Source organism: Miscanthus floridulus, chromosome 1, assembly GCF_019320115.1.
Source record: "Miscanthus floridulus cultivar M001 chromosome 1, ASM1932011v1, whole genome shotgun sequence".
In the NCBI taxonomy this organism is placed as follows: domain Eukaryota; kingdom Viridiplantae; phylum Streptophyta; class Magnoliopsida; order Poales; family Poaceae; genus Miscanthus; species Miscanthus floridulus.
In genome coordinates, this window is record NC_089580.1 from 148,250,930 (window position 1) to 148,275,645 (window position 24,716).

At 44.1% G+C, this 24,716-nt stretch overlaps 2 protein-coding genes and 1 pseudogene across 5 annotated transcripts; 1 reads left to right on the forward strand and 2 right to left on the reverse strand.

Moving 5' to 3' along the window:
* The first annotated feature begins 10,952 nt into the window (after positions 1 to 10,952).
* LOC136543665 (uncharacterized) lies at positions 10,953 to 13,606 on the forward strand. 3 transcript variants are annotated; one of them, XR_010780799.1, is made up of 5 exons: positions 10,953 to 11,472; positions 11,629 to 11,707; positions 11,809 to 11,896; positions 11,987 to 12,169; positions 13,475 to 13,606. XR_010780799.1 is itself a non-coding variant. In XM_066536059.1 (5 exons), exons 1-4 carry the CDS (start codon positions 10,990 to 10,992, stop codon positions 12,114 to 12,116), a joined length of 780 nt encoding a protein of 259 aa, XP_066392156.1. In that variant the 5' UTR covers positions 10,953 to 10,989; the 3' UTR covers positions 12,117 to 12,165; positions 13,475 to 13,603. The 3 variants fall into 3 exon arrangements, 2 of the variants coding, with proteins under 2 accessions (XP_066392156.1, XP_066392148.1); XM_066536059.1 differs by having other exon boundaries at positions 11,987 to 12,165; positions 13,475 to 13,603; XM_066536051.1 differs by lacking the exon at positions 13,475 to 13,606 and having other exon boundaries at positions 11,987 to 12,544.
* On the reverse strand, positions 12,944 to 16,585 carry LOC136465075 (uncharacterized; annotated as a pseudogene).
* On the reverse strand, positions 16,571 to 21,465 carry LOC136543652 (sugar transporter ERD6-like 7). Of its 2 annotated transcripts, XM_066536040.1 has the most exons (18): positions 21,082 to 21,465; positions 20,884 to 20,946; positions 20,375 to 20,464; positions 20,227 to 20,286; positions 20,072 to 20,137; positions 19,837 to 19,902; positions 19,675 to 19,750; positions 19,537 to 19,601; positions 19,002 to 19,094; positions 18,844 to 18,924; positions 18,602 to 18,686; positions 18,489 to 18,532; positions 18,354 to 18,416; positions 18,223 to 18,282; positions 17,543 to 17,596; positions 17,270 to 17,329; positions 17,037 to 17,151; positions 16,571 to 16,861 (listed from the first exon to the last, which is right to left on the reverse strand). In XM_066536040.1, the coding sequence occupies exons 1-18, from the start codon at positions 21,421 to 21,423 to the stop codon at positions 16,743 to 16,745; spliced, it is 1,602 nt and encodes a 533-aa protein (XP_066392137.1). In that variant the 5' UTR covers positions 21,424 to 21,465; the 3' UTR covers positions 16,571 to 16,742. The 2 variants fall into 2 exon arrangements, with proteins under 2 accessions (XP_066392137.1, XP_066392141.1); XM_066536044.1 differs by lacking the exons at positions 18,844 to 18,924; positions 19,002 to 19,094.
* Positions 21,466 to 24,716: the final 3,251 nt, after the last annotated feature.

Sequence of the window (24,716 nt, forward strand, 5' to 3'; positions counted from 1 at the left end):
GACCCACTTGCGCGTGGGAAAGGCCTGAGGCTATCCACGGAGGTACTCGACCAGGAGCTTGGCCCTTGTGAGGGATTTCTTGCGAGGGGCTCCAACGAGGACTAGGGGAAGCTTGCGCGCTTCTCGATACCTCGATAAAAATACCAGAGTCGTCGACGGGAGTTTGCATATCTCTACCTTACTCTTTAGCTTCCGCATTTACATTGATCACTTTACTACATTTGCGGTAGAGATAGCAACACACTAGCAAAATCATAGTTGCACATCTAGATAGCTTATCTATTGCATAGGTTTTGCTAGGGTTAGAAAAAGAGGCCATAGTTTAGAGTTAGAATTTTAAGTTGCCTAATTCACCCCCCCCCCCCACTTAGGCGTCACGGTCCCTTAAATTATCTACTTGCTAGGATGCAATGCAAGGGGCAAGGTTATATGATGCTAAAAGATACTACTTGTAAGACTAAAAGATACTACATAAAAACTTATCTTGCCCTTACAAATGTCCCCATGTGGCATTATGGATTTAAGCCTTGCTTCCTACAAATTCTACCCATTACATAGGCAATCCATAATCCACTATCCTCCCTTTCTCAGACCATTACCACTTATAGACATCACTTGTAGACCATTACCACTTGTAAATTATTATGATCTAGCTTTTGGTCCTACAAATTGATGCTTGCTATTGGTCCTATAAATTCTCCCCCTTTGGAATCAAACACCAAAAAGGAAGACATTAGTAGCACAAGGGAGGGTCAAACTTTATGATCCTTTATGTGTAGAGTGGAATAGGTCACAAAATTTGACTCTCACATTATATAGATTAAGCTCCCCCTAAATATATGCATACATATGGTAGAAGACAAAACATATGCATAATTAGCAAATTATCGCCCAAAGGAATTTAATCTATATAATGCATGGAGAAAGCATATAAATATCAAAATGAAATCAACATGATGATATCGGTTTAGAAATACCACATGTGGAAGCCAATTTGATTTTTACCACTTGCAATAGGTGGTGGATATTTGAAGTACGATGCTTAACTCCAGGGACTCCATTTTCCTTGCAATGAGACTACTACACACATGGTAAGCTTGAAAAGGTGTTAGTCTCAACGCATCCAACTTGTATAGTAACCTCCCCCTAAATTTGTGCACACAAGTATGGAATACTTGTAGGAAACATGCACATTGATTTTGGAATACCTTGTTGATAAGTTTGATTGATTCTTCATCAAGGTCGAAGGTAGAGGAGGAAGATTGATCATCATCACTTGAATCTTCATCATCATCATCACCACCCTCATCTTCTTCTTCATCTTCACTTGAGGAGCTTGAGCTTGAGCTTGTCTCCACTTGCTTGCCCTTCATCTTCTTTTTCTCGCTACATGCAAGAGCTTTGCCTTTGCTTGATGTAGGGGCTTCTTCTTGACCCATCTTACGTGACATTTTAAATGCCACTATCTTGCCAATGACTATGGTCGAGGTCATGGTGCCCAAGTCCTCCAAGTTGTAAAGGATGGTGATGATGCTTGCATATTTCTTTTGTGGTAGCATGGAGATGATCTTCCTCACGATGTCTGCATCATCTAGCTTTGTTAGTCCTATTAAATGGAGCTCATTGATAATTAGATTCAAATGAGAATACATATCATGAATAAGCTCATCATCATTCATTGTAAAGGAATCATAATTTTGTTTAGCTAGATAATGTTTTTGCTCACGGACATTAGATGTGTCGTCATGGAGCTCTTGGAGTTTTAACCAAATTTCATGTGCCGTATTTAAAGTAAACACTTGGCTAAACACATCCATGCTAAAAGATTCAAACAAGCAATTCTTAGCTCTAGCATTGAAATGTATTTCCTTTTCTTCACTCTTTATGGGTTTATCAGGATTCTTAATGGGTTTCATCCCATCACGAGTGACTCTCCAAACTCCTAAATCAACCGCCTCAAGGTAGCAAGCCATTCTAGCTTTATAATAGGGGAAGTTAGTACTGTCAAAGTGCGGAGGCCTAGAGGTATCCATACCAACCACTCTAAATGGCGTTGGCTCAACGGTGGTTAAGCCAAAGGTCCAAATTGAGCCAACCAGCTTTGATACCACTTGTAGGGGACCGTGACGCCTAAGAGGGGGGTGAATTAGGCAACTTAAAAATCTACTTCTAAACTATGGCCTCTTTTTCTAACCCTAGCAAAACCTATGCAATAGATAAACTATCTAAATGTGCAACTATTGTTTCGCTAGTGTGTTGCTATCTCTACCGCAAAAGGAGTAATGTAATCAATGTAAATGCGGAAGCTAAAGAGCATTGGTAGAGATATGCAAACTCTCATCGATGACTCTAGTATTTTTACTGAGATATCGAGAAGCGTGTAGCTTCCCCCTAGTCCTCGTTGGAGCCTCTTGCAAGGAATCCCTCGCAAGGGCTAAGCTCTCGGTCAGGTAACTCCATGGATAGCCTCAGGCCTTCCCCACGCGCAAATGGGTCTCCGACGTGCCTTCCGGCAAGCCTCTTTTAGATGCTCCCCGCCGTCTTCACTATCAAGCTTCCGACTGAAACGCTGCGGGCCTTGTTCCCTCCGATACACGGTGGCGGCCACACCACAAATACGGTTGGTGTGATCTCGCAAGACTACAAGCCCCTTCGATGTACAACAATGGTGTGCGCAAGCACCGAGTGGTAAGAGGTATGCAAACCTCACTAAACACTAGGCCTAAACCTAGAGCAAGCGCATAAGCGGTGGTCTAATCAACCTAAGCACTTCGCAAAGTACCTACGCTAATCGCCTAATGAATCACTAAGCACTAGGCAAGTGGAGATAACTAAAATGGTGTATCAACACCCTTGATATGTTTCATCAGCTCCACACCACTCATTTGGTCGGTTGGGGGTTGTATTTATAAGCCCCAGTGAGAAAGTAGCCGTTGGGGATGAAATCCTGCTTTTCTGCTACTAACCGGATGCTCAGGTCATCCAGATCGGACGCGTCTGGTCGTCCCGACCGTTAAAGCCGTGATCAACTGATCGGACGCTGCCAGCGTTCGGTCACCTGCCACCAGACACGTCTGGTCGCGGTTTTGTTGCTCTTGAACCTCTCTGTACTCGACCAGACTCTGTTGTCCTATGTTTGGTCGATTTGTTGTTCAACGTCTGGTCGTTGCTGCTGCCGAGCTTCTTGATCGAAGCGTTAGTCACTATGCTACCAGCGTCCGGTCTAGCGTCGGGTCACTTCTGTGAGCTCGTTTCTTCACGATCTTGCATCTGGCTTGGTTCCTATCTTTGTGTTTGGACTTTGCTTGATATCTTGGGTCTTCTCTTGTGCTTCTAAGGTCTTGCTTGTGGTGTTGATCATCGGATCATCACGTCGCCTTCATCCAAGCCACGTCTTACACCCTATTGAACTACAAAACAATCACTTGCAAATTCATTAGTCCAATTTGGTTGTGTTGGTCATCAAACACCAAAATCAAAAATAAATGGGCCTAGGGTCCATTTTCCTTACACCATGTCAAACTTCTTAAGCATATCATGGGTGTACTTCGTTTGACTAATAAAAGTTCCATCCTTCACTTGCTTGATTTGAAATCCAAGGAAGAACTTCAATTCACCCATCATGGACATCTCAAATCTCTTGGTCATGATCCTACTAAATTCCTCACAAAAAGAATGATTAGTGCTATCTAATATTATGTCATCGACATATATTTGGCAAATAAATATATCTTTGCCAACTTTGTGAGTGAAAATGGTAGGGTCGGCTTTGCCTATTTTAAAGCCTTGTTTAAGCAAGAATTCCTTAAGGCATTCATACCATGCTCTTGGTGCTTGCTTAAGCCCATAGAGTGCCTTTTGGAGTTTGTAGACGTGGTTGGGAAACTTGGGATCTTTAAAACCCGGTGGTTGCTCAACATAGACAAGTTCTTGAATGGGGCCATTGAGGAATGCACTCTTCACGTCCATTTGATATAGCTTGAAATTGTGATGAGCGGCATAGGCTAGAAGCATTCAGATTGCTTCAAGTCTTGCTACCGGTGCTTATGTTTCCTCAAAGTCTAAGCCCTCTATTTGAGTGAAACCTTGAGCAACCAATCTTGCCTTGTTTCTTGTCACCACGTCATTCTCATCTTGCTTGTTGCGGAAGACCCACTTGGTGCCAATGATATTGGTGTTGGGTCTCTCCACCAAGGTCCACACTTGATTTCTTTCAAAATTGTTGAGCTCTTCTTGCATGGCAATCACACAATCTAGGTCTCCAAGTGCTTGTTCTACCTTAAGAGATTCCAAAGAGAAAACAAACGAGTAATATTGACAAAAGTTTGCTAAATGTGAACGAGTTGTTACCCCCTTTTGAAGACTCCCAAAGATGTTGTCAATGGGATGATCCCGTTGTATTGTTTGCCTTAGCCTTAGATGATCAATGGCCTCTTATCCATCTTCTGGATCTTCATTATCTTCTTGCTCAAATATGAGTTGTAGGTTCTGTCCTTGAATCAGAGTTGGACTTGCTGCTGCTGTTAGAGGGAGTGCGGCACTACCGCTCTTATGTGCGGCACTTCTGCTCTGCTGATTTGCAGCAGGGGTCTGCTCCCCTTCAGCATCAGGTACATCAACAAAAATTGGTGGAGCAGCAACTTGAGGAACCACCACTTATGTGACTTCATCTTCTTGCGGTCTAATATCACCAATAGCCAATTACTTGATTGCTTCACATGGTGGATCCTCCTTTCCTATAACACTCGAATCAACTTGAGAGTCATTAGATTCATCAAATGTCACATCTACCGCAACCTCAACTCTCCCAGAGGCATTTGATCCATAACCAAGAAGATAACCTTCATCAACTTAAGTGCAAACTTAGAGATTTTGGGTTTCTTGTTAAGTATGAAACACTTGCACCCAAACACTCTAAAGTAAGACACCTTAGGTTTGTTACCAGTTAGAAGCTCATATGAAGTTTTCTTCAACTTCTTGTGTAGGTAGAGGTGGTTGATGGCATGGCAAGCGGTGTTGATGGCATCACACCAAAAGATGTCCGGCGTCTTGTACTCATCTAGCATTGTCCTTGCCATGTCAATGAGTATGTGATTCTTTCTCTCTACTACACCATTTTGTTGAGGGGTGTATGGAGTTAAAAACTCTTGCTTGATCCCTCTTCATCGAGAAACTTCTCAAGTTAGGTGTTCTTGAATTCAGCCCTATTGTCGCTTCTCATTTTGTTGATGGGGAGACCAAACTCCTTTTGAGCTCTTCTAACAAAAGTCTTCACTTTGTCTCTAACTTGACACTTATCAAACAAGAAAAATACCCAAGTAAAATGGAAATAATCATCAATAATAACAAGACCATATTTGTTATCCCTGATACTTAGGTAGGTGACCAGTCCAAAGGGATCCATGTGTATGAGCTCCAATGGTTGCGTCGTGGTCATGATGCTCTTTGGTGGGTGAGGTACGCCAACTTGCTTTCTGACTTGACAAGCGCTACCTATCCTATCTTTCTCAAAGTGAACATTTATTAGTCCAAGAATGTGATCATCTTTTAGAAGTTTGGCCAAGTTCCTCATCCTAACATGGGCTAGTCGGCGATGTAAAAGCCAACCCATGCTAGATTTTGCCACTAGACAAGTCTTAAGCTTAGCTTTATTTTTGTTGAAATGAACTAAGTAAAGCTTGTTCTTTAATTGACCCGTAAAGACAATAGAAGAATCCTCCCTTCTAAAGACTTTCACACCTTTATCCGAAAAGAGACAATTATAGTCCATCTCACACAATTGAGAAACAGACAATAAATTGTAACTCAACGAATCAACATGTAATACATTTGTAATAAAATGCTCAAGGGTTATAGCAACTTTACCAAGACCAATCATATCCCCCTTTGAATTGTATCCAAAGACAATATTTTCATTTGAGTGCGTCATCGAGGAATATGATGAGAACATACTCCTTTCTCTGGTCATATGATTTGTACATCCACTATCAAGCACCCAACTTGATCCACCAAAGGAGTATGCCTGATAATAGATTTAGTTGCTTGATTTAGGTCCCCAATTTGACTTGGGGCCTTGCATGTTAGTCACAATAAATTTAGGAACCCAAATAGAAGTATTCCTATATGTGTTGGCTTCATTTCCAACATATTTGGCAACCACTTTTCTATTGTTGTCGTTTCTTAACACAAAACACGAAGTCAAGCTTTGTCGAGGTGGTTGAAACTTTGGTTGGTAGGCATATCTGTTCATAGTGCCCCACACTGATTCCTTTGGCTTCTGCTGAACCTATTTCTGCTGGGACACCTTTTTCTTGGGCTTAGTTTGATCAGGAGTAAAATTGGTAGCCTTCCCATTTTTACAGGGAGCAGCATAGCCGACCTTCACTGCAGCATTGCCGCTGTCTTTGCAGGATGATCTGTGCCAACTCTGTCCTTCCTTTCAAACTTAACACACTCATAGCCATTTATGATCTTTCTTTCATTTGTCTTGGCTCCTGCAGTGTGCCCAAGCCCATGCTTGATTAAGGGGTGTCTCCCTTATTTGAATTGAGGCAGTTTTGAATCATTTATCTTCTTATCACTTACTTGAGCCTTACCACTCAAGCAGCCCTTGTCGATGATCTCATTGAATCTAGCAATTTCTTTTCTCATTGCCTCCATGTTAGCAAGGTTAGTGGAATAAGCATTCAAATCAACATTATAACATTTTCCACAACCTTGACTAGTGGAGGTAGTAGAGGCATCCTTTGCCTTAGAGGGATGTAAGTTGCTATCCCAAAGAATGTTATATTGCAGCTCAAGTTCTTTGTGCTTTTCATCTAAGTCACAATACTTTTTCTTGAGAGCAATATTTTCTTTCTTTGTGATAGCATGGTCCCCTTGTTCTTTGGCCAAGGCCTTGTGCAAGGATTCCACCTCACTTCTCTCTAATGTAAGAGCTTCTTTGCTAGCAATGTAGAGATCCTCTTGTTGGATGACACTCTCTAGATCCTCCATTAGCTTAGTGATGAAAAGTTTGGTCTTTCCATCCAAATTTTTAGTTATCATGTTTATTTCTACATCACTAGATTCATCATCACTAGATCTATCACTAATATCACTACTAGAGATATCACTAGGAGGTGGAGGAGATTTGGCTTTTGATTTGGATTTTACCTTCTCACCCTTTGCCATGTGACAAATGTGAGGGGAGTGGTAGTCATTATCGGACATGTCGTTGAAGAGCCTTAGTGTACGGGATGACTTATGAATAGCAATAGTTGTAACCTTCTCATCCTCTTCACTTGTGCTTTCTTTGGTTGAGTCCAATTCATGCCCAATGTGAGCCTCTCCCATGTACTTCTTGCTCTTTCTACTGTCAGTCTTCTCCTCTTTCTTGTCCTTCTTGTATTTATTATCCTTGATCTCATATGGACACTTGGCAATGAAGTGATTGGTGCTTCCACAATTGTAGCATGTCCTCCTTTTCTTGTTTGGGAAGCTTCTCTTCACTACCTTGTAGCCTTGCTTCTTTAGCCCCTTGTGATACCTCTTCATAAAGAGAGCAACATCATCAACTTTCTCATATTGATCATCATCATTTTCACTTTCACTTGAAGATGATGTGGTCTCTACTCTTTCTTGAACTTGCTTGCTTGCTTTGGCCTTGCTAGTTGAAGCTTGTTGGTTGATCTTGGACTTGCTTATAGAGCCTTGTTTGCTTGATTTGTTGGCCTTGAGAGCTACATCTTTGATCTTGATGCCATCTAACTTTGCTTGCAATTATCCAAGTTTCTTCCTCTCATTTGCTTCTTCTCTTTGCATGTCAAAGGTCAAGATCCTCCCAAGTACATCATTTGGTGTGAAGTACTTAAACTTCTTCTTGTCTCTAATTAGAGTGACTACGGTCTCATTTCTAGGTGAATAAGCTTCCAACATAATCTTTACAATTTTATGATCATCTAGCTCATCACAACCATAGCATCTAATCTTGCCCACCATTGTCATCAACCTATTAAACATCTCTTGTGGCCCTTCTCCATCCAAGATAACAAATCGGTTGAGCTTGGACATCAACAAATCAATTCTTGCCTTTCTCACTTTGTCAACCCCTTCATGTGCAAGATGCAAAGTATCCTAAATTTGCTTGGCAACATCCACACCAATCACTCTATTGTACTTATCACCATCCAAGGCACTAAGTAGCACACTAGTAGCTTGACCGTTGAGGTGGATGATTCTCATTTCTTCCAAGGTTGGATTCTTGAGATCAACCGGTGGCTCAAATTCATTACAAACAAGCTCCCAAATGCCAGGATGAAGACCTATAAGATAGGCTCTTATCAAGTGCTTCCACTTGGCAAAGTTAGTTCCATTGAAATGAGGTAACTTGCTCACGGGCACATTGATGAAAGACTTGTGATCATGGTTAGTCATAGACATAGAAGAATAGTTAAAGGATACGGCGGCATATTTGTTATCGTCATTCTTCTTGCCATTTCATTTCTTGTCCTTCTTGCTATGCACTTGGTAGGACTCATCATCATCACCATCTTTGGAGCTGCTAGATAGCTCACTTGAAGATGCATTGGAGGCTTTTGCTTCTTGTTCCTTCTCCTTTATTGCTTCTCTTCTTTTTCTTTTAGCTTTTCTCTTGAGTCTTCTTTCTTCTTTTCTTGCTTTCTTCTCTTCTAACCGCTGCTGCTCCTTCTTCTTCTTCTTCTTCTCTCTTGCTTCTCTTTTCTCTTTTCTAGCTGCCCTTCTTCTTATTATTATTTCTTCTTCATTTTGAGCTTTTTTGACATCGGTTGCCTCTAGCTGCGAGAGCGTGGAGTTGCTCATTGTAGAGGCGCTAAGCTCACTGCTATCGGTGTCATGCAGCCCAACGTCCTTCGGATCGATGTTGATGGGCTTCCAAATACCAGATCATCTCCCAGGCTCCATACCTCACGTGGTGAAGTGCACACGAAGTAACCTCGCTCTGATACCACTTGTAGGATCTCTGAAACGCCTAGAGGGGTGAATAGGCCTGTAAAAATTTAACTCAAACCAAAGTCAAATTCACCCACGGCACTACCGCACCTGCAAGAGAGATTAGTTCACAGTTCAAAATCTACCCAACGAAATTTAGATCGGGTAAATTTCTTAGCTTCCTGCAGGATAGTAGATCATAGATCGACAGCTAAAAATGGTGGAAACACCACACACAAGTAGATCTGCCTCAATCCTAGAAATCACATCAACAACAATAAGAACACAAGTGTAGCAACACAAATATAAGATGACACAATGATTTATCCCGTGGTTCAGCTCACCACCAAGGCTTGCCTATGTCCACGTTGTTGAGGTATACCACTAAGGCTTAGGGGTTTGCAACCCTACCTCGTTCTCAAGTCAAGAGAGTGAACTCTTGAGATGAGGGTGATTTTACTCGCTGCAAGAAGATGTTACAAACCTCCCGGGGCTGCCACACAAGTTGGCAAGCTCTACGGGCGACGCTCTAGCCGGCTAGGAGCCAAGCTCCAAGAGTAACAAACACAACTATCAGATAAAACATGAACCAAGTGCTCTTGAGAGTTTGGAAATCAATAGAGCTGCTCTCAAATCAAGTTGGACCCTCTTTCCTCAAGGATTGATGGGAAATCAATGGATTTACTTGGGGACTTGAGGTTAACAATGGAGTGAGAGAAGGAGAGAGCTTCTACTCTGTTTTGGGTGTGCTGAAATGAGGAAGAAGAGATCCCGTTGGTTACCGTTGGGAAGGAAAGGGAAAGATATATATACCCCCAGCCCCCAACAGTCACTGCACCTAAGAGGTCGGGCGAGATGAGGCCATGACCAAAGGGTCGGGTGAGCCGGAGCCCACAACCTTGGGGTCGGGCGAGACAGAGCCCGTGACCAAAGGGTCGGGCGAGCCGGAGCCCGCGACCTTAGGGTTGGTGAGACAGAGCTCGTGATCAAAGGGTCGGGCGAGCTAGAGCCCGCGACCTTGGGGTCGGGCGAGACGGAGCCCGTGACCAAAGGGTCGGGCGAGCCAGAGCCCGCGACCTTGGGGTCGGACGAGACGGAGCCCGCGATCAAAGGTTCGAGCGAGCCGGAGCCCGTGACTTTAGGGTCAGACAAGACGAAGTCCGCGACCAAAGGGTCGGGCGAGTCGGAGCCCGCGCCCAAGAGGTCGAGCGAGTCGAAGCTCGCACCCAAGGAGTCGGGCGAGTCGGAGCTCGCACCTCGCAAGACAACAAGGGTAATAGTTAAGTGTAGACTGTCTTGGCTGTGAATCTGAGGATGCTTGTGGTTGTTTGAGCACTTGGTAGCACATATTAGCTTAAGCATTGTGCCCCCCTTTATAGTACTGCTTTTTCTATACTCAAATTCAATATATAAAAGAATTTAAATCTCCTTTGAGTTTGAAGCCGTCTATATGTATAATTGGGGGCTCCTCCGTTTCGTGTAGCATCCTCGAATATAAATTCCCTGCTTGTCATCTCGATAAATCTCATTAGTTCTCTAATTGCGTGGTCATTATCACCAAAACCCATAATTAGGGCTTGATTGCACTTTCAACTCTAAGAGATATAGACAGATATACAGATGATTTAACTCATATATGCCACGGTTTTATTTTTAAGAGATTTCCGCAGCAAGGTGGGAGATATCTTCTAGTTTATACTACTACTATGCTGTTCTAACTTCAACCAAATCCAACAACATTTATAAGATCAAACTAGTGTCATTAAAATCCATCATGAATTATGTGTAGTTAACTTAGTTGTAGCTATAAAAAGGTTTGACTTGGGATAAAATGAAGTAATAATTTTGGTATATTTGCAAACAAAATTCCAGTTGCTGGCCATTCTATTACGGGCCTCTGATAACATCCTCACATTTGGGCCTACAATGTTTGTCTTGGGCTGAATTGGGATACTGCGAGCACTGTTTGAGGCGTCATCGGGCTTGCCTTTGCGCGGAAGCAGAGCGGGGGATAAGCGAGGTAGGAGGGGGAAACCGAAGATGCTCCTGCTACGCGGCGCCAGGGCGGCGGCGTCGGCGTGGGCGGCATCCACCGCGGTGGCCGCAGGCGCCAGCGGCGGCAGGTCCATATCCATTCGGCTGACCCCCGTCGCCGCATTGTCCTCGGGCGGAAGGAAGAGGAAGGGCCAGCGGCGGGGCGAGGCCAAGCCTCCGAGCCCGCCGCAGCCCCTGCCTCGGCAGAGCAAGACCCCGAGCAGCAAGAAGAAGTCAGGCCCGAGGCCGTCGGGCGAGGCCAAGAAGAATCGCCCGGTGGAGCTGGAAGAAGCGCGCGGCCCGCGGAGGCCGGAGGGCGGCGAGGCGAGGAAGGGGAATACGCAGCAGCTGCTGCAGGAGAAGGCGAAGGTGAAGAGGCTGGTGCGGTGGAAGTGCGCGAGCGGGTGCGGCGCGTGTTGCAAGCTAGACAAGGGCCCCGACTTCCCCACTCCCGACGAGATCTTTGCCGACCATCAGGATGACCTCCAGGTAGCACCGTTCACAACCTGCAGCGTTTTGCAGTATCAGGGAACAAAGGGAGCGTTTCTTGATAAAAAAAATGCGATATTGCGGTTAATTAGAGTGTAGAATTCGTTATTGTGCCTTAACCAACCAACTATGCTAATATGTTGATCATACGTGCAGCTGTACAGGAGTATGATCGGCTCTGATGGATGGTGCATCAACTACGACAAGGCCACCCGCACCTGTAACATCTACCAAGGTAGGTGCTTGTTAACGGCTTGATAATGCTGCTTGTACCACAAACTTTGTGTGATGCAAATTTCAGCGGATGCCATTCTGACCGATGTCTTGCGATTGTAGACCGACCTTCCTTCTGCAGGGTGGAACCAAAGGTTTTTGATGAGTTCTTTGGTGTGCCACGCAGCAGATTTGACCGGGAAGCTTGCAGGTCTGCTATTCTGCCCTGGTTTACGTATCTGCATGTCTTTCTTCAAGTTCAAAAATGGTGATTCGGTTTATCTGGGAGTTTTGTCTTCAGTGCTTGTGTGGATAACATCAAGATGGTGTATGGTGATGACTCTGCTGAGCTCAGTAATTTCAAGCGTGTGATAAGGGAGGAAAGTAACAAGATGGAAAGCCAGAACCAAGATAAATTGTTGGATACATAGATCCTGGCATGGATCTGCAATAAAATCTACAGCACGTCACATTACATTTGTAGGTCAGATTTTGTCAGTTTCAATATTTTCTAGAGTCCCTTTGGTTGCCAGCTTCACCAATGATGGAATTTGGTTATCTTGTTAAATGACTGAATATCCTTTCCTGAGAAATGAACAGCCAATAAAGTTTTATTATGTCTATTAACATGAGTTTTACTTTTACCCCAGTTATCCTTTTCCTTCTAGTAATAATTGGTAATTTATATGATCTGCTGGTTGGTCAATATTAGATCTTTAGTTTTCACATCTCCTGCACTGTGCTATTCCATTGTGGTATACATACATAACCATAATGTTTCACCTTGCATTTTTTTTTTTCCAATTTTTCCAGATGTTACCTATTAATTATTAGCAATTTTAGATTCATGGTTCCTTCAATTTGTGCAATTCATACCTGATATTAACTTTTTCATGCACAAATTAGTGCTCGTTACTACTGTTTCCAACAACCTCGGACTTCTGGGTTCGATACATAGTTGCATTTGCATGCCAATGTTCAGGGATTTGATACATAGTTGCATTTGCATGCCAATGTCATCTTCACACGCACTAGATAGAATTGTACGCAGTTTTTCAGTAACACTGGCACTGGAGACATGGTCATAGTGGAGAATTAGTTTTGATTTCTGTATTAAACAGTGTTGTTGACTTCTTGGCGATATTACTGAAATAATGACACAAAACTGGGCTTATACATTGGCATACTGGAATGTGATCTTGGTAAGTCTAATCATTAGGGATATCTAATTTGGATCGTAGTTAACTGAAGTATAACATTTTGGTTGGATACCATTATGCGTACCAAATATGGGACAATATGACCCAATTGTAAGACAGATAGCAATACATATTCCTACCAATTTCGGATGTTAGGAGTACTTCCAGGATGGTAACTACATGATTTCAAAACAAGGACTGACCATATATTAAGCACAGCATCAGATATAAAAATATCATCTTGAATGCCTTTTCAACAGTGTGCTGGTCAACGCGGGGGAGAGGGATTGATATACTAGCAATGCGATATCACCTAAAGTGTCGCGGAGCAATTTTTCCCTAAATGCATACAGTTTATAGAATAAAAAAATGTGTGAGATTTGTTTTTTGATAACAAAAAAAGGTGAGAATTGAAGATGGCCACTCGGAATACCCAACATAAACATAGTACACTGTACATAGGGCATAATTAAACTGGGACAGAGAGTGACATGACTACACTGTATATTCTAACATTTCTGCCTGCAGCTTGTACGAAGTATATTGTGCTAATCTTCAATTGGCGGTTGTGGATTTTTTTTGTTCTACAGGAAATCCTCCATCCATCCAGCATGGTGTGTATATGAAAGAAGTCTCAATTTCGCCAATCATACCGTAATCTTTTGGACATATGTTGCCCAAGTCCTGAAATTTTGAGGTATTCCAGTGATATGCCACCGCTCTCCTCAAATCTGCATCCAGGAAGACAATCTCCTTGTAAGGATGAAACCCGAGAAAGAACATATATCGTCCTCTGTAGTGCCCATCAACCGTATCTTCAGTGCTGAGAACACTATCATCGTCGGAGCTCCATTCAAATTTGTCTTCCACTACCTCTTTATGCTTTCATTGCCATAAGGATGATATTTGTAGTAGTTGATATCCTGTAACATCCAGGGTCCATTTTGTTGATCACTGTGGCCCTTAAGTGCACCCAACTTACGTGAAAAGGTCGTGAAATCGACACTATGCTTCAGTTCCCACTCTACTTGTTGGCCACATGATTCGTTGAGGAAGAAAATTCGAAGTCCATGCCAGTCATACTCAGATGCACAATACACGCCCTTCTCTGATCTTCCCAACGTCAGGAATCCATAAGACCTGAATTCAACGCGTGGTGGCGTTGGAATCAGCCTGTAATATGCATTTGAGATGGATATCCTGCAACATGGAAATTAAAGGGAGTCAGTGACCGAGGCGTCAGCAAGGCGTCGTGGATGCCGAGGCATGCCCAAGCCCCCCAAGGCAAGGACGAGGGCTCCTATCGGGGCAACTGCCCTCGGCGACCTGACGGTCGTGGCTACGACGGACGACGTCAACCGCACTCCTTCACCTTAGACGATCTCGGCTGATAGACGCTTCAAGCGCTTCACCGGGCGAATCACAAGGGCGAGGCAATCGCCACTCCTAGAGCTGTCTGTAGATGATACGGCCCTCGGCGGATGTGCACCGCCATCGCTCCCCAAGCAAAGCAGACAAATAGCAGCACAGAGCATAGCTCATATCCCCGCATCCGATGAGTACCTTGTCATGAAGCATCTGGGACTTTCTAGCGGGAAGCCGTCTCCATCGACGTCGGCCAAGAAGGCGTATGAAGAAATATTTAACGGTGACCCTGCCCATTATGCAAGTGTTGCATGAGTTGTTCCCAGTGGATGGCAAGGTAGGCGCGCGCAAGCGGCGCCATCGCTTGGCACACCAGGCATAGGCCTCCTTGCCAGCAGCACAAATTTGGATTGATCATTGTCTAATGTAACAGCCTAACTTATAATATACCAAAGAGGGTCTCAGCGTCCATGTATAACTAGGACGTTACTAAGGCGTGTTGTATCGAATTTTTTCTCTACCTTAATACAAAGACGCACAAACCTTTTGCGTAATTAAGAAAAGAGAGTCAGTCTATCTGTTACTCGCGTGTTTCGCCTCCAACCCCACATCTGATTTTTTCTGGGCACTATTCTTCTTCCTCCTCAAGCCGCCTGCCACTGTTCCTGCTCGTTGTTGCCCCCGCCGCTGACCACCGCCCCGCCACAGGCGCTAGTTCGCCGGAGCTTCGGCGAACCTTAGCGCCCGCGGCGGCTGCCTTCTTCCCCTGCCCCCTCCCCACAGCCGCCATCTTCTCTAACTCCAGTGAGCTCGGCCGCAGATTATGTTTTATCCTTTTCGAATTAATTAACCAGCTAAGAATGCTTTTACAAGGGATAATAATACCTACGTACCTCAGAAGAAAACCATTTTCGCAGAGAAGGTAGAGTGCTCCTCGCCAGTAGACTTTGCTTTCACCAATGGTCTCTGCCACACGGGCACTGCCTTCCGGAACAAACAACCTTGTGTCAGCAATGGCCTCTTCTACCACACGGCCGCCTTCCCCTTCCGGAACAAAGAGCCTCTCCTCCCAGCGTCCGGTCACTGATGAATATACAAATGCTTGCAGTGGATACAATGTCTGATACTGATCGCGCAGGGAATGCAACATGAACACCTCGTAATACGGTGACACGGTGGGATCGTACACGAGGCATTTGATTTGGCCTTGGTGAAAGGCCTTCTTCCTCCTCCCCATCTGGGTTGGTCTTGGTCGCCGGGGCAGCCGTGCCCACCGCCGCGTCGCAGGGTTAGCGACGTAGTCATGGAAGTCCGAGTCGCCCGTGCAAAGCAGGAGGCCGTTGCAGTGGTCCAAGACCTTAGAGAAGCCATCTGGGACGAAGTCCAGGTCGCCGGAGATGGAGGATCGTCCCGTCGTGGGGCGGGCCAAGAACTCCGGGGAGTAGAGCGCGCAGTAGTGCATGAAGATGCCGCCCACGGAGCGCGGGAGCAGGTCCGCGCGCAGCAGCCGGCGGGCGTCGACGAGGTCACGCCACCCACGGCAGACGCACCGGGAGACGGCCAGGCTGCGCGGTGGGAGGCGGCGCAGGATGTCGGCGGTCAGGTCGTCCGGCAGCTCCCGTCAGAATGCCATCTCCTCACCAGTCATCACCTTCCTGGATTCCTGCTCGACGGTAGGTCGTTGTCTAGTCGAATCGAATATATCAATCTACGACGAAAATTTCAAATCGAAACCTGCACGGCCACACGATATATATGGACAAAACTTGCAGAATGAGATTTGGAGACGGAGTCGAATCGTATTGGCTCCAGAGATTTCAACGGGTGGAGCTTGGACGCGATCAGGATTCAGGAGATTGCTAAGAAAAAAAGAAATCATCTTTGTTTTTGTGCTCTTTCTTTTAGATGGTTGTTTCTATGTTTTTACTGAAAAAAACAGGATTAGCAGAATGTATGGCGTTGTTTTGGAGAAGGATAATGCTCATCATTCATGGTGAAAAAAAATGCTCCTCTGTCCATCTCGACATTGACGAGAAAATCCTAAAACTGCTCCACAATCAGCAACTAACCAACTCAACTCAGCAAGAGGCCCTTTCACCCTTCATTTCTAGAACATATGAGTAGAGGTGGAACATGAGCCGTGCCTAGGCCTGACCAGATGTGAACTCGTGTGGGTCTGGCATGGCACAATCGAGTAGGTTTTCAACAAGCTGGTTGAACTTTTCACAGCAAAGGAACTAAGAGCTAAGTATTTTTGTGAAAAAAACTCGTACCTGGAACAATATCTGGACTAGAGAAAATGAAATAGTCAAAGATGAGCATATGTTGCAGACCATATCTCTGTCCTAAACAGCACATCAAAGAGTGTGAAATACAGGAGAAAATTTACAAGAGGCGAAATCATTCATCTGCTGTGCACAAGAATTTACAAGATGTGAATATTTACAGCAATTCTTTGAATGAATTGTTACCTACTGAGCGAATGCCAGCCACTCATGTGGCTTTGAGCAACCTTTGGATCTCTTCTAGTGTTCTTCCTTTAGTTTCTGGTACTACCTTTGCCACGAACAGCACAGTGACCAAGCTCGCTGCAGAGAACAGAAAGAATGTACCTGCATACAGAAGAAGATAGCTTCGAATCAGATACTTCTTGACGCTAAATTATCAGCTATACTAAAAAGATTTCCTTTCGAAACGTCTGTTATTAGTTAACTGGTCCTTGAACAGCCAATAACTGTCCTATTTCTCGCCTCACTCCCCAATTCTAACAACGGTAAAGAACTTTACCTGCAGGGTTCCAATCCATGAGGAAGTTGAATGAGTATGATATCGCAAAGGAACCGATCCAGCTGGCCAGGGTTACGAACCCTCCAGCTATTGCTTTCATGTCGATCGAGAATATCTGTGGCAGTAGGTCAGGAGATATCATGGCAGTAGGTCAGGAGATATCATGAGCCCCCTTTTACAGACCCCTAAACAAATGATCATCATTAAAGTAACTTCACAGGATACTTTCTTACCTCGGACATGATAACCCAAGGAACTGGGCCCATTCCAACTGAGTACGCCGCATAGTATACCTGTTTTAGGAAGCAGGATTACAATGTAATAAAATCTCCAAAAATTCAGTGGTGTCATTGTCAGAAAGAATCCATTTCAAAATGTATTGGGTTGATCTCAATCAGCTTTCAAGAGACTAATAACAAATTTAGCTTATAGTCATGGAATATGTAAACGAATTTACATTTAAAATTACACGATTGTAGGAATTTCAATTATTGCAATTTCTATACCAGTATGCCACAAAGAGCCAAAGTTGGGACCAGCTGTGTGCACAGTCCTTGTGCCTGTAAAATCATGGAACAGAGAGAAAAACAAAAGAGGAGGAACAGTAAGTACTCATTTTACTACATTATTTTCAAAAAAAAAACATTGATATGCCATAGAATTCAACAAAAAAGTATATACTTCAGATTTTTGAATCATTTGGTTATGTTGATTCGGTCAGTTTCATTTTGTTGATGTTTCCAGACTTCCATCCGGTTATTCAGTGGAACCTCACACGTGTTAGAGTGTCCTTGTACCATTTATCTCATCATCATCAGATATAAGATGCATAAAATCTGATGTTCCAGTTGGATTTCGGAAAAAAAAGTTTTCTAATCCCCGAGGAAACCACTTCCTGGGAATTCCTCCTTTATTAACAGGGCTTCAGCAATTCGAAGTGTCCAATGTTCACAACTGCAGCTACTTTGTAGTTTGCGAGCAGACACTAGTACTCTCAGATAACTAAAATTGACAAAAGGAATCAAAATCAATTCAGTCGAATGAAACAATAGGCAGAGTCAAACTAGATCATGTTTTAAAAGTTCAGTAGTTAATCATATTTTTTCATAAATATTTATACCATTTGATTGTTAAGCTCAGACATTAAACTATACTGTAAATTCACGAGCTAAAATGCTCATGTTACCTTAACATAGAATGATAGTCCAGTCAGAAAGCAGCCAAGAAATGTTCCAGATGAAGAGACCTGAAAACCAAAGGCACATAGAACACTGCTTTTCTTTTCTGTACATCAACTCAGATTTAGAGTGTTCATACCAAAAGAAGGGCTCTTCTTCCACTCCTATCCATCAGAAGGGCCCCAAAGAATGTGATTGGAATCTGAAAAAAAAAACAATTATAGAAAAATCCTATGACCAGTAGCTTTTATTGAAAAAATGGCTAAACCTGAACCTGAATAATGCCAATCAAGGTGGTCCCAAGTTTTCCAGAAAACCCTGAAGTTTTTAGAAATAGCTGTAGATACCTCATTTTTTAAGAGGACAAAAATTATCAAGCTTGGATACCTGCAGAGGAAAAAATATAGCTTGTATAGAAACCTAAGGCATTTATTCCTCCCAGTTGCTGAAAAATCATCAGGCCAACACCCACCTGAATATCAAAGTCACAGAATTAGTGAACTTCTTTCATACTTTTTCAGAAAACAATAACTGGCAGACTGGCACCATTAATTTCTGGATTTTTGTTATCTTACAAGAAAACAATAAGGTATTTCTAAGAAAATAAATTAAGTGAATAAAATTCTTACTGTGACTGCATACATATTTTTGCTCTGAAATAAATCTTGAATCCTGGCCTTAGGCAATCGGCGAATTGATTCTATATAATCCTGGATAGAATGTTTAGTTTGAATATCTTATGATCTACATTGTTTGATAAATGGAAGTTATGTTCGGAATAAATAACTTTGATCTCAGTAGCCTCTTCAGAAATGTCAGAATCTTCCCCCCTAAACTCCTGTAATGAAGCATGGAATTCTCTCTCTTTCCCTATGTTGGCCTGTCATATTATCAAACTGAGTTTTAGAAGGAAGTGTACAATTAGAAGTTACGATTTTAGTCAAGTTTTCTGTGCACAAAAAAGGTTATATTTCATATTTTCATCACTATTATCTTGATATAGATAACCATGTGTGGAAATCAGAAATAAGTCATGAATGTAACATAATGTTGTTGTTGTAAGGTAAAATCAAGGAGTGCAGAATGTGTAATTCATGTATCCTATGAAACAAAACGGTTTAGAAAAATCATCCGTCACAACAATATATGAAATTATTTTCCTATAACAACAAATCAAATGGAAAAAATATTTCCTCTAACAATATATGAAAAATGATGGGCAGCAGAAAATGGTGTTATTTTCCTATAACAATATATGAAATTATTAAAAAAAATACTTCACAACACAACCATGCTACACACAGAGTCAGTTACCATCTCACCAGCCACCTTGGAGACTCTGGAATGAAGAAAAGCCCCACAAGTAGGACAGCACAAGGTACTAATCCTGCATGAAATGCTACATTAGTTTCTCTTGATGATCGATTTGTCAACATACATGTAAATATATTAGTGATTACCTACTAGAACCAAAGAGCGCCATGAAACAAGTGCTCCAATAATGTAAGCAGCTGAACACCCTGAACAGATGAATAACTGCATATTCAAAAGAGCCCATATTAATTATTAAGAATTCACTACATAAAAATAATAAGAGGCACTTCAGCTCCAATTTCTCTGACCTGGTTTGAGGTTGCAAGGCCTCCTCGGATACCCTTTGGTGCTATTTCAGATATAAACACAGGCACCTGTGTTATTATAACCCCAGGAATTGTTAGTGCATAGAGTGTGGTGTTGATAAATAGAACTTCTTTTAAGAATGTTTGAGGATGGGACATGTTTCCATTTCTTAAACAAAAGGTTTAGAAACATAAGAATGAAGATTTTAGGTACATATTGAGAACTATAGATGTTCACCACATAGGAAAGAACTCCAGTACAATATCCCAGCAAAACTCTTCCAGCATAGAGCACCATAGCATCCTTCATGTCATTAGAGGAAGGACAGTATTACAGCTGCAAAATGGCAGTCGGCAGATGAAGCAAGAAAATAGGCTGATGGAGGAGCATACCTTGGCAAAATATACAGTAAGCCAGCCAAAAATGCCTACAACTGCTGCAAATCGCATGGTCTGTGATAAATGCAAGTGGAAGAAATGTCGTGAAGATGAATAAGGGTAACCATTTTACTTATCAATTGCTGCAGTTGAATTACTTAACCATTTTGCGTCCAAGAATGTCTGCCAGGCGGCCGCTAGTCACAGCACCAAGCATTGCTCCAATTGTCAAGACAGATCCAAAGACACCATACTACAAGGACATGAATCAAAATGATTTCTTGTCGAAACCAACAGGGGCCTTCTGTACAACATTACATTTTGTAAACGAAGAATTGAATTTCGAGAGAGAAAAAAAAAACAAGATCAAAGGGTGAAATCAGTAGCTTGGTTACATTTTTTTTTTGAATGAGCTTGGTTACATTTTAGATCATAGTATCTAGTTATCTACTTGACCAACTAAACTTTTGTGAAACAGTCACAGTTAATTAATATTCTGCTTTGATAAAATAAAATGATTTTTGCTGCTCTGCATCTAGCCTGCTACCACCTACCATTAGTTGGCGCAAAAGTTCATTTGATCCACAGCCAAAAGAGATAAGATAATTAGTACCCATGCACTAGAAGAATAATTTGTATATGCATATACTCCAATGTCAAGTGCCAACCAACCTCGGAGTTGGACAACCCAATGTCGCTCACAATTCCAGCTTGAGCCGGCGCAGAATACCCCACCTGCATACCAGTGCTCTATATTTGAATCGAATCAAGAGCATGCTTCCCCAGGATTTTCTTTAAGACCGAAGGATTTTTTTTCTGGATTTTTATAAAGAAAATGAAGTATTATACTTATAAAAACATAGTCCTCACACAGGTGCCGAACTCGAAGGAGCCGCACACGACCACCGCGGTGGCGAGGAAGACCATCCACAGCGACCCTTGCCCCTCGCTTCCCCTGTACGGCGCCTTCCAAGCCGCCGCCCCTGGCCCCGACGCCGCAATGGCTCCGCACGCGCCATTGGCTCCCGGAGGCACTGCTGCCGGCAGGAACCGCGCGACCAGCAGCGGCAGCTGCTGCGCGCCGCGGCCGTCGTGCCGTGTGGCAGTCGGCCGCTGCCAACGCCTGCGGTGGCGGAAAGAGACGGAAGGGGCGGCGTTGCAGTGGAGCAGCAGCGGCGATGCTGCGCCGGATAAAGGGAGCGTTGCAGCCATACCTGGCGGAACAGAGAGGGTGTGAGGAGTAGCTACACCTCGTTGTCAAGTGTCCTCTCTTAGAAATTTAGGTGCCTATTTTTCTTTTTTAATAAAAAAACATCTAGGTGCCTATTCTGCAAGTAATATCGGGCTGACAGGGGTGGGCGCCCCGGCCATTCACACGCGCCCTATTTACTTAGCTCATAAGTCATTAATGAATTGGATTTTTTTCTCACAAAAAATCAATCAACATTACTTTCAGTCATGACTTATCAACCAAACGAACGGGACGATGGTTGACCAGCACCCAACACCAAATACAAGGACGCGACCCTTCCGACTCCTCTCGTCTCCCCTTGCTACAAGTTCAGAAGGGCACGTGGGGATTCCCTCCTGGCATCGATCTCGTCGGCTCCTCCTTGCGTCCGGCGACCGTTCCAGTGCCAGAAGTGGAGAGGAGCCGCGGGATCGATGACCGGTGTACATATCCTTAGCCTTGTTAGCTAATTTAGGTTAAGGTTCTTCGTTTCGTTGACGGCGGCGCGAAGATTAGTAGGTCCAGGTGGTGCTCGCAGGGTGGAGGCGGCACTGCATCCATGGAATAAGGTTCTCTAGCTCCTCCGCCTTGCTGGTGCGTGCTCCAGTGCCAGCGAAGAGTTGCAGAGGTATGAGCTCGCCGGACCTGGGGACCTGGCTGCTCCAGATCTCGTCGGGTTCTCTTCTTTCCCTCGTCTCCGTCGGCATTTGCACGATGCTGGCTTCCTCGTCGATAGCCTTGGGAGGTATGTCTACCAACATGTCGAGAAATCAGGTTGGCTTTTGTTTCTCACCTGTTCTGGTGGTTTAGTTCCCCTTCGGATTGTGTCGTCCGGTGAGCCGGGGTTGCTGGCGGTTCTTGAGGCACTAGATTCATTGTCTCCCGGCGATGCGATGGCCGGTGGCCATCTTGTTCAACCAGGGCATTCAGCGACTATAGAGCATGTCAATGTGTTCGGTGTGCTGCTCTTGGTGGCAACGAAAATTTGTGATGTTTCTTCATCGGGGTGGAGGTCGGCTTCAAGTTGCAAGTGCGGTGTGTCTCTCCATCTTTTGGTGCGACAGGAGCACGTCGTGTGGCTGCTCCGACCGCCCGGCGGCCAAAATGACTGAGAGGATCTTGCAAGAACTAAGTTGTATTTTTCTTTCCTTCAAGGGTGTCTTTGTAAGAGCTGGAACGTAAACATTAAGATTTATATGTGAAATATAAATCAGGTTTCTCAAAAAAAAAACTAGGTTAGGTCTCGTTTTTTTATACAGAGGGGGTGTGTATGATGGCGCCACATGTTAAACATAATCCGGATGCTGTCGTGAGCTATATATAATGCCTATCCCTGCAAAAAAAAAACAATATAATGCTCAGGCCCATTAGTGTTATAGGTCAGCTAGTGTGGTCCGCGTGTTCTGATTCGATGGAATTAGCTTCATCTTAATTATTTAAATAGGTTTGAGTCAGCTCATTTTTTGGCTCTCTAAATATAGTACCTCTATATTAACCTTTTACATGAAATGAGAATAAAAGTATAGAAAATATACTACGCATATCATTTCACGTGGTACTGGGCCATAAATATATTTCAGAAAACTGATGGCTGTGAAACATCTGCCACTCCTTGTCTCCTTCCATCGCGGATTGCTCGGAAAACTGATGGCCGTAGTGCTTTATGTGTAATTTGCAGAGTAGTTGATTGACAATCTTGGGGTTACCATTCAGTAGGCTTGGCCTTGGAATTTTTGTATTGTTTGTTTCTCTACACTCTCTTAATAAAATATGTGTCCAGGCACGGTCGAAAAAAAAAACTGATGGCCGTGGCTCCTCCTTCCATCACGACAATCTGCCGCTCCCCTTTCCATCATGCAGTGAATAAAATTAAGGCCATGTTTGGTTGGGTTTTTTTTTTTTTTGTTCTGTTTTTGTTTTTGTAAAAACTAAAAGTCAACTAAAGGGTTGAAAAGTTACAACTGTTTTTTTTAGGTAAAAGCAGCTTTTGCTCCATGATAAAACTGAAACCACCTCTTCTCTTGCTTTGAGCTGCTTTTGAGTTTTGAGGCAGAAAATTACCCAGCTGGCACTGGTGGTTCGTTCGTTCCTTTCTTCCCCCTCTGCGACATCTTCCCGTCGCGAGCGCCTCCCGTCTAGCGTCTAGGCGGCGCCGCTCCTCCCTCTCCGGGCGGTGGCGGCGATCCGGCAACCCCGCGGCCCCTCCCGCGCTCGGCTCCGGCGACCCCGCGTCCCCTCCCTCTCCGGCTACCCCGTCGAGCAGCAGGCACGGCCAAGCACCGTCGCGGGTGTGCTCTGCCTCCTCCTCGGAGCGCCGTCACGGGCGAGCTCCGTCGCCGCGGGCGCGAGCTGGTCCTCCACCATCGGCGCGCGCGGACGCGAGTGCAGCTGGTCCTCCACCCCCGGCGAGCTCTGCGAGGGAGCTGGTCCTCCACCACCGGCGTGCGCGGACGCGAGTGCAGCGGCGTCGCCATGCCCGGTGCTCCCAACCGCTCGCGAGGAAACTACTGCGGACGCATCTGCACTCATGACCCAGGTCCCGTTTCTCTGCACGCATGCCCGCAACGCTTCGGTGAGTCCCGTTTCTCTGCGTCAGCGCTGGTGATCTCGTGTCCGCTCGGAGCATGTTTGACGAAATGCCAACGAGGGACACGAGCTTCGAACTGCATCGCCCGGAGGCCGGAGCAGCAGCAAGCGACGTACGCGCTGGAGTGCTGGATGTGATGCTTGGCCATCTCCAACTCACGTGCGTGTGAGAGATAACAGGGGACTATGCTAATTTGAACACCTCATGGTAATTGTGAGGCAATATAGCAGTAATGATTTGGTTTGGTTTTGCAGTGTTCGGCCCCGTTCGCTTCGCTGTAAAAACAAGACAAAATACTCTTCTGGATTTGTTGGGAGAGAAAACACTGTTCCGGCTGAAAAAACAAGCTAAAAAATACCATTTTTCATTTAAAATAGTTGTTTTGGTTCTCTAGTGGTTTTGATTTATACTCGCTGGAGTGCTGGATGTGATGCTTGGCCATCTCCAACTCACGGCCGGAGCAGCAGTATTTGTTTTATTTATGTGGTATTTCCTTTCTAAATTAGTCATTTAGTATGAATAAGTAAACAAAATAGTTTTTAAGGAGCAATTTGCATATAAATAATCCTCAGGCCCTCAGGGGTATTACATGTATTTTTTACAGAAGCTACAGTTTCACGGCTGCTCTAACCAAACGGCCTTTAGCTTTTCCCACAACTGTTTTTCCACTGTCCATTGCTTACAGTA

Coding starts and splice junctions, on each gene's coding strand:
- LOC136543665 (XM_066536059.1), top strand. CDS start 10,990: ATGCTCCTGCTACGCGGCGCCAGGGCGGCGGCGTCGGCGTGGGCGGCA. Junction 11,473..11,628: donor ACCATCAGGATGACCTCCAG/GTAGCACCGTTC, acceptor TCATACGTGCAG/CTGTACAGGAGTATGATCGG. Junction 11,708..11,808: donor CACCTGTAACATCTACCAAG/GTAGGTGCTTGT, acceptor TTGCGATTGTAG/ACCGACCTTCCTTCTGCAGG.
- LOC136543652 (XM_066536040.1), bottom strand. CDS start 21,423: ATGGCTGCAACGCTCCCTTTATCCGGCGCAGCATCGCCGCTGCTGCTC. Junction 19,602..19,674: donor GCGCTCTTTGGTTCTAGTAG/GTAATCACTAAT, acceptor CATTTCATGCAG/GATTAGTACCTTGTGCTGTC. Junction 18,925..19,001: donor AAGAGGCTACTGAGATCAAA/GTTATTTATTCC, acceptor CATTCTATCCAG/GATTATATAGAATCAATTCG.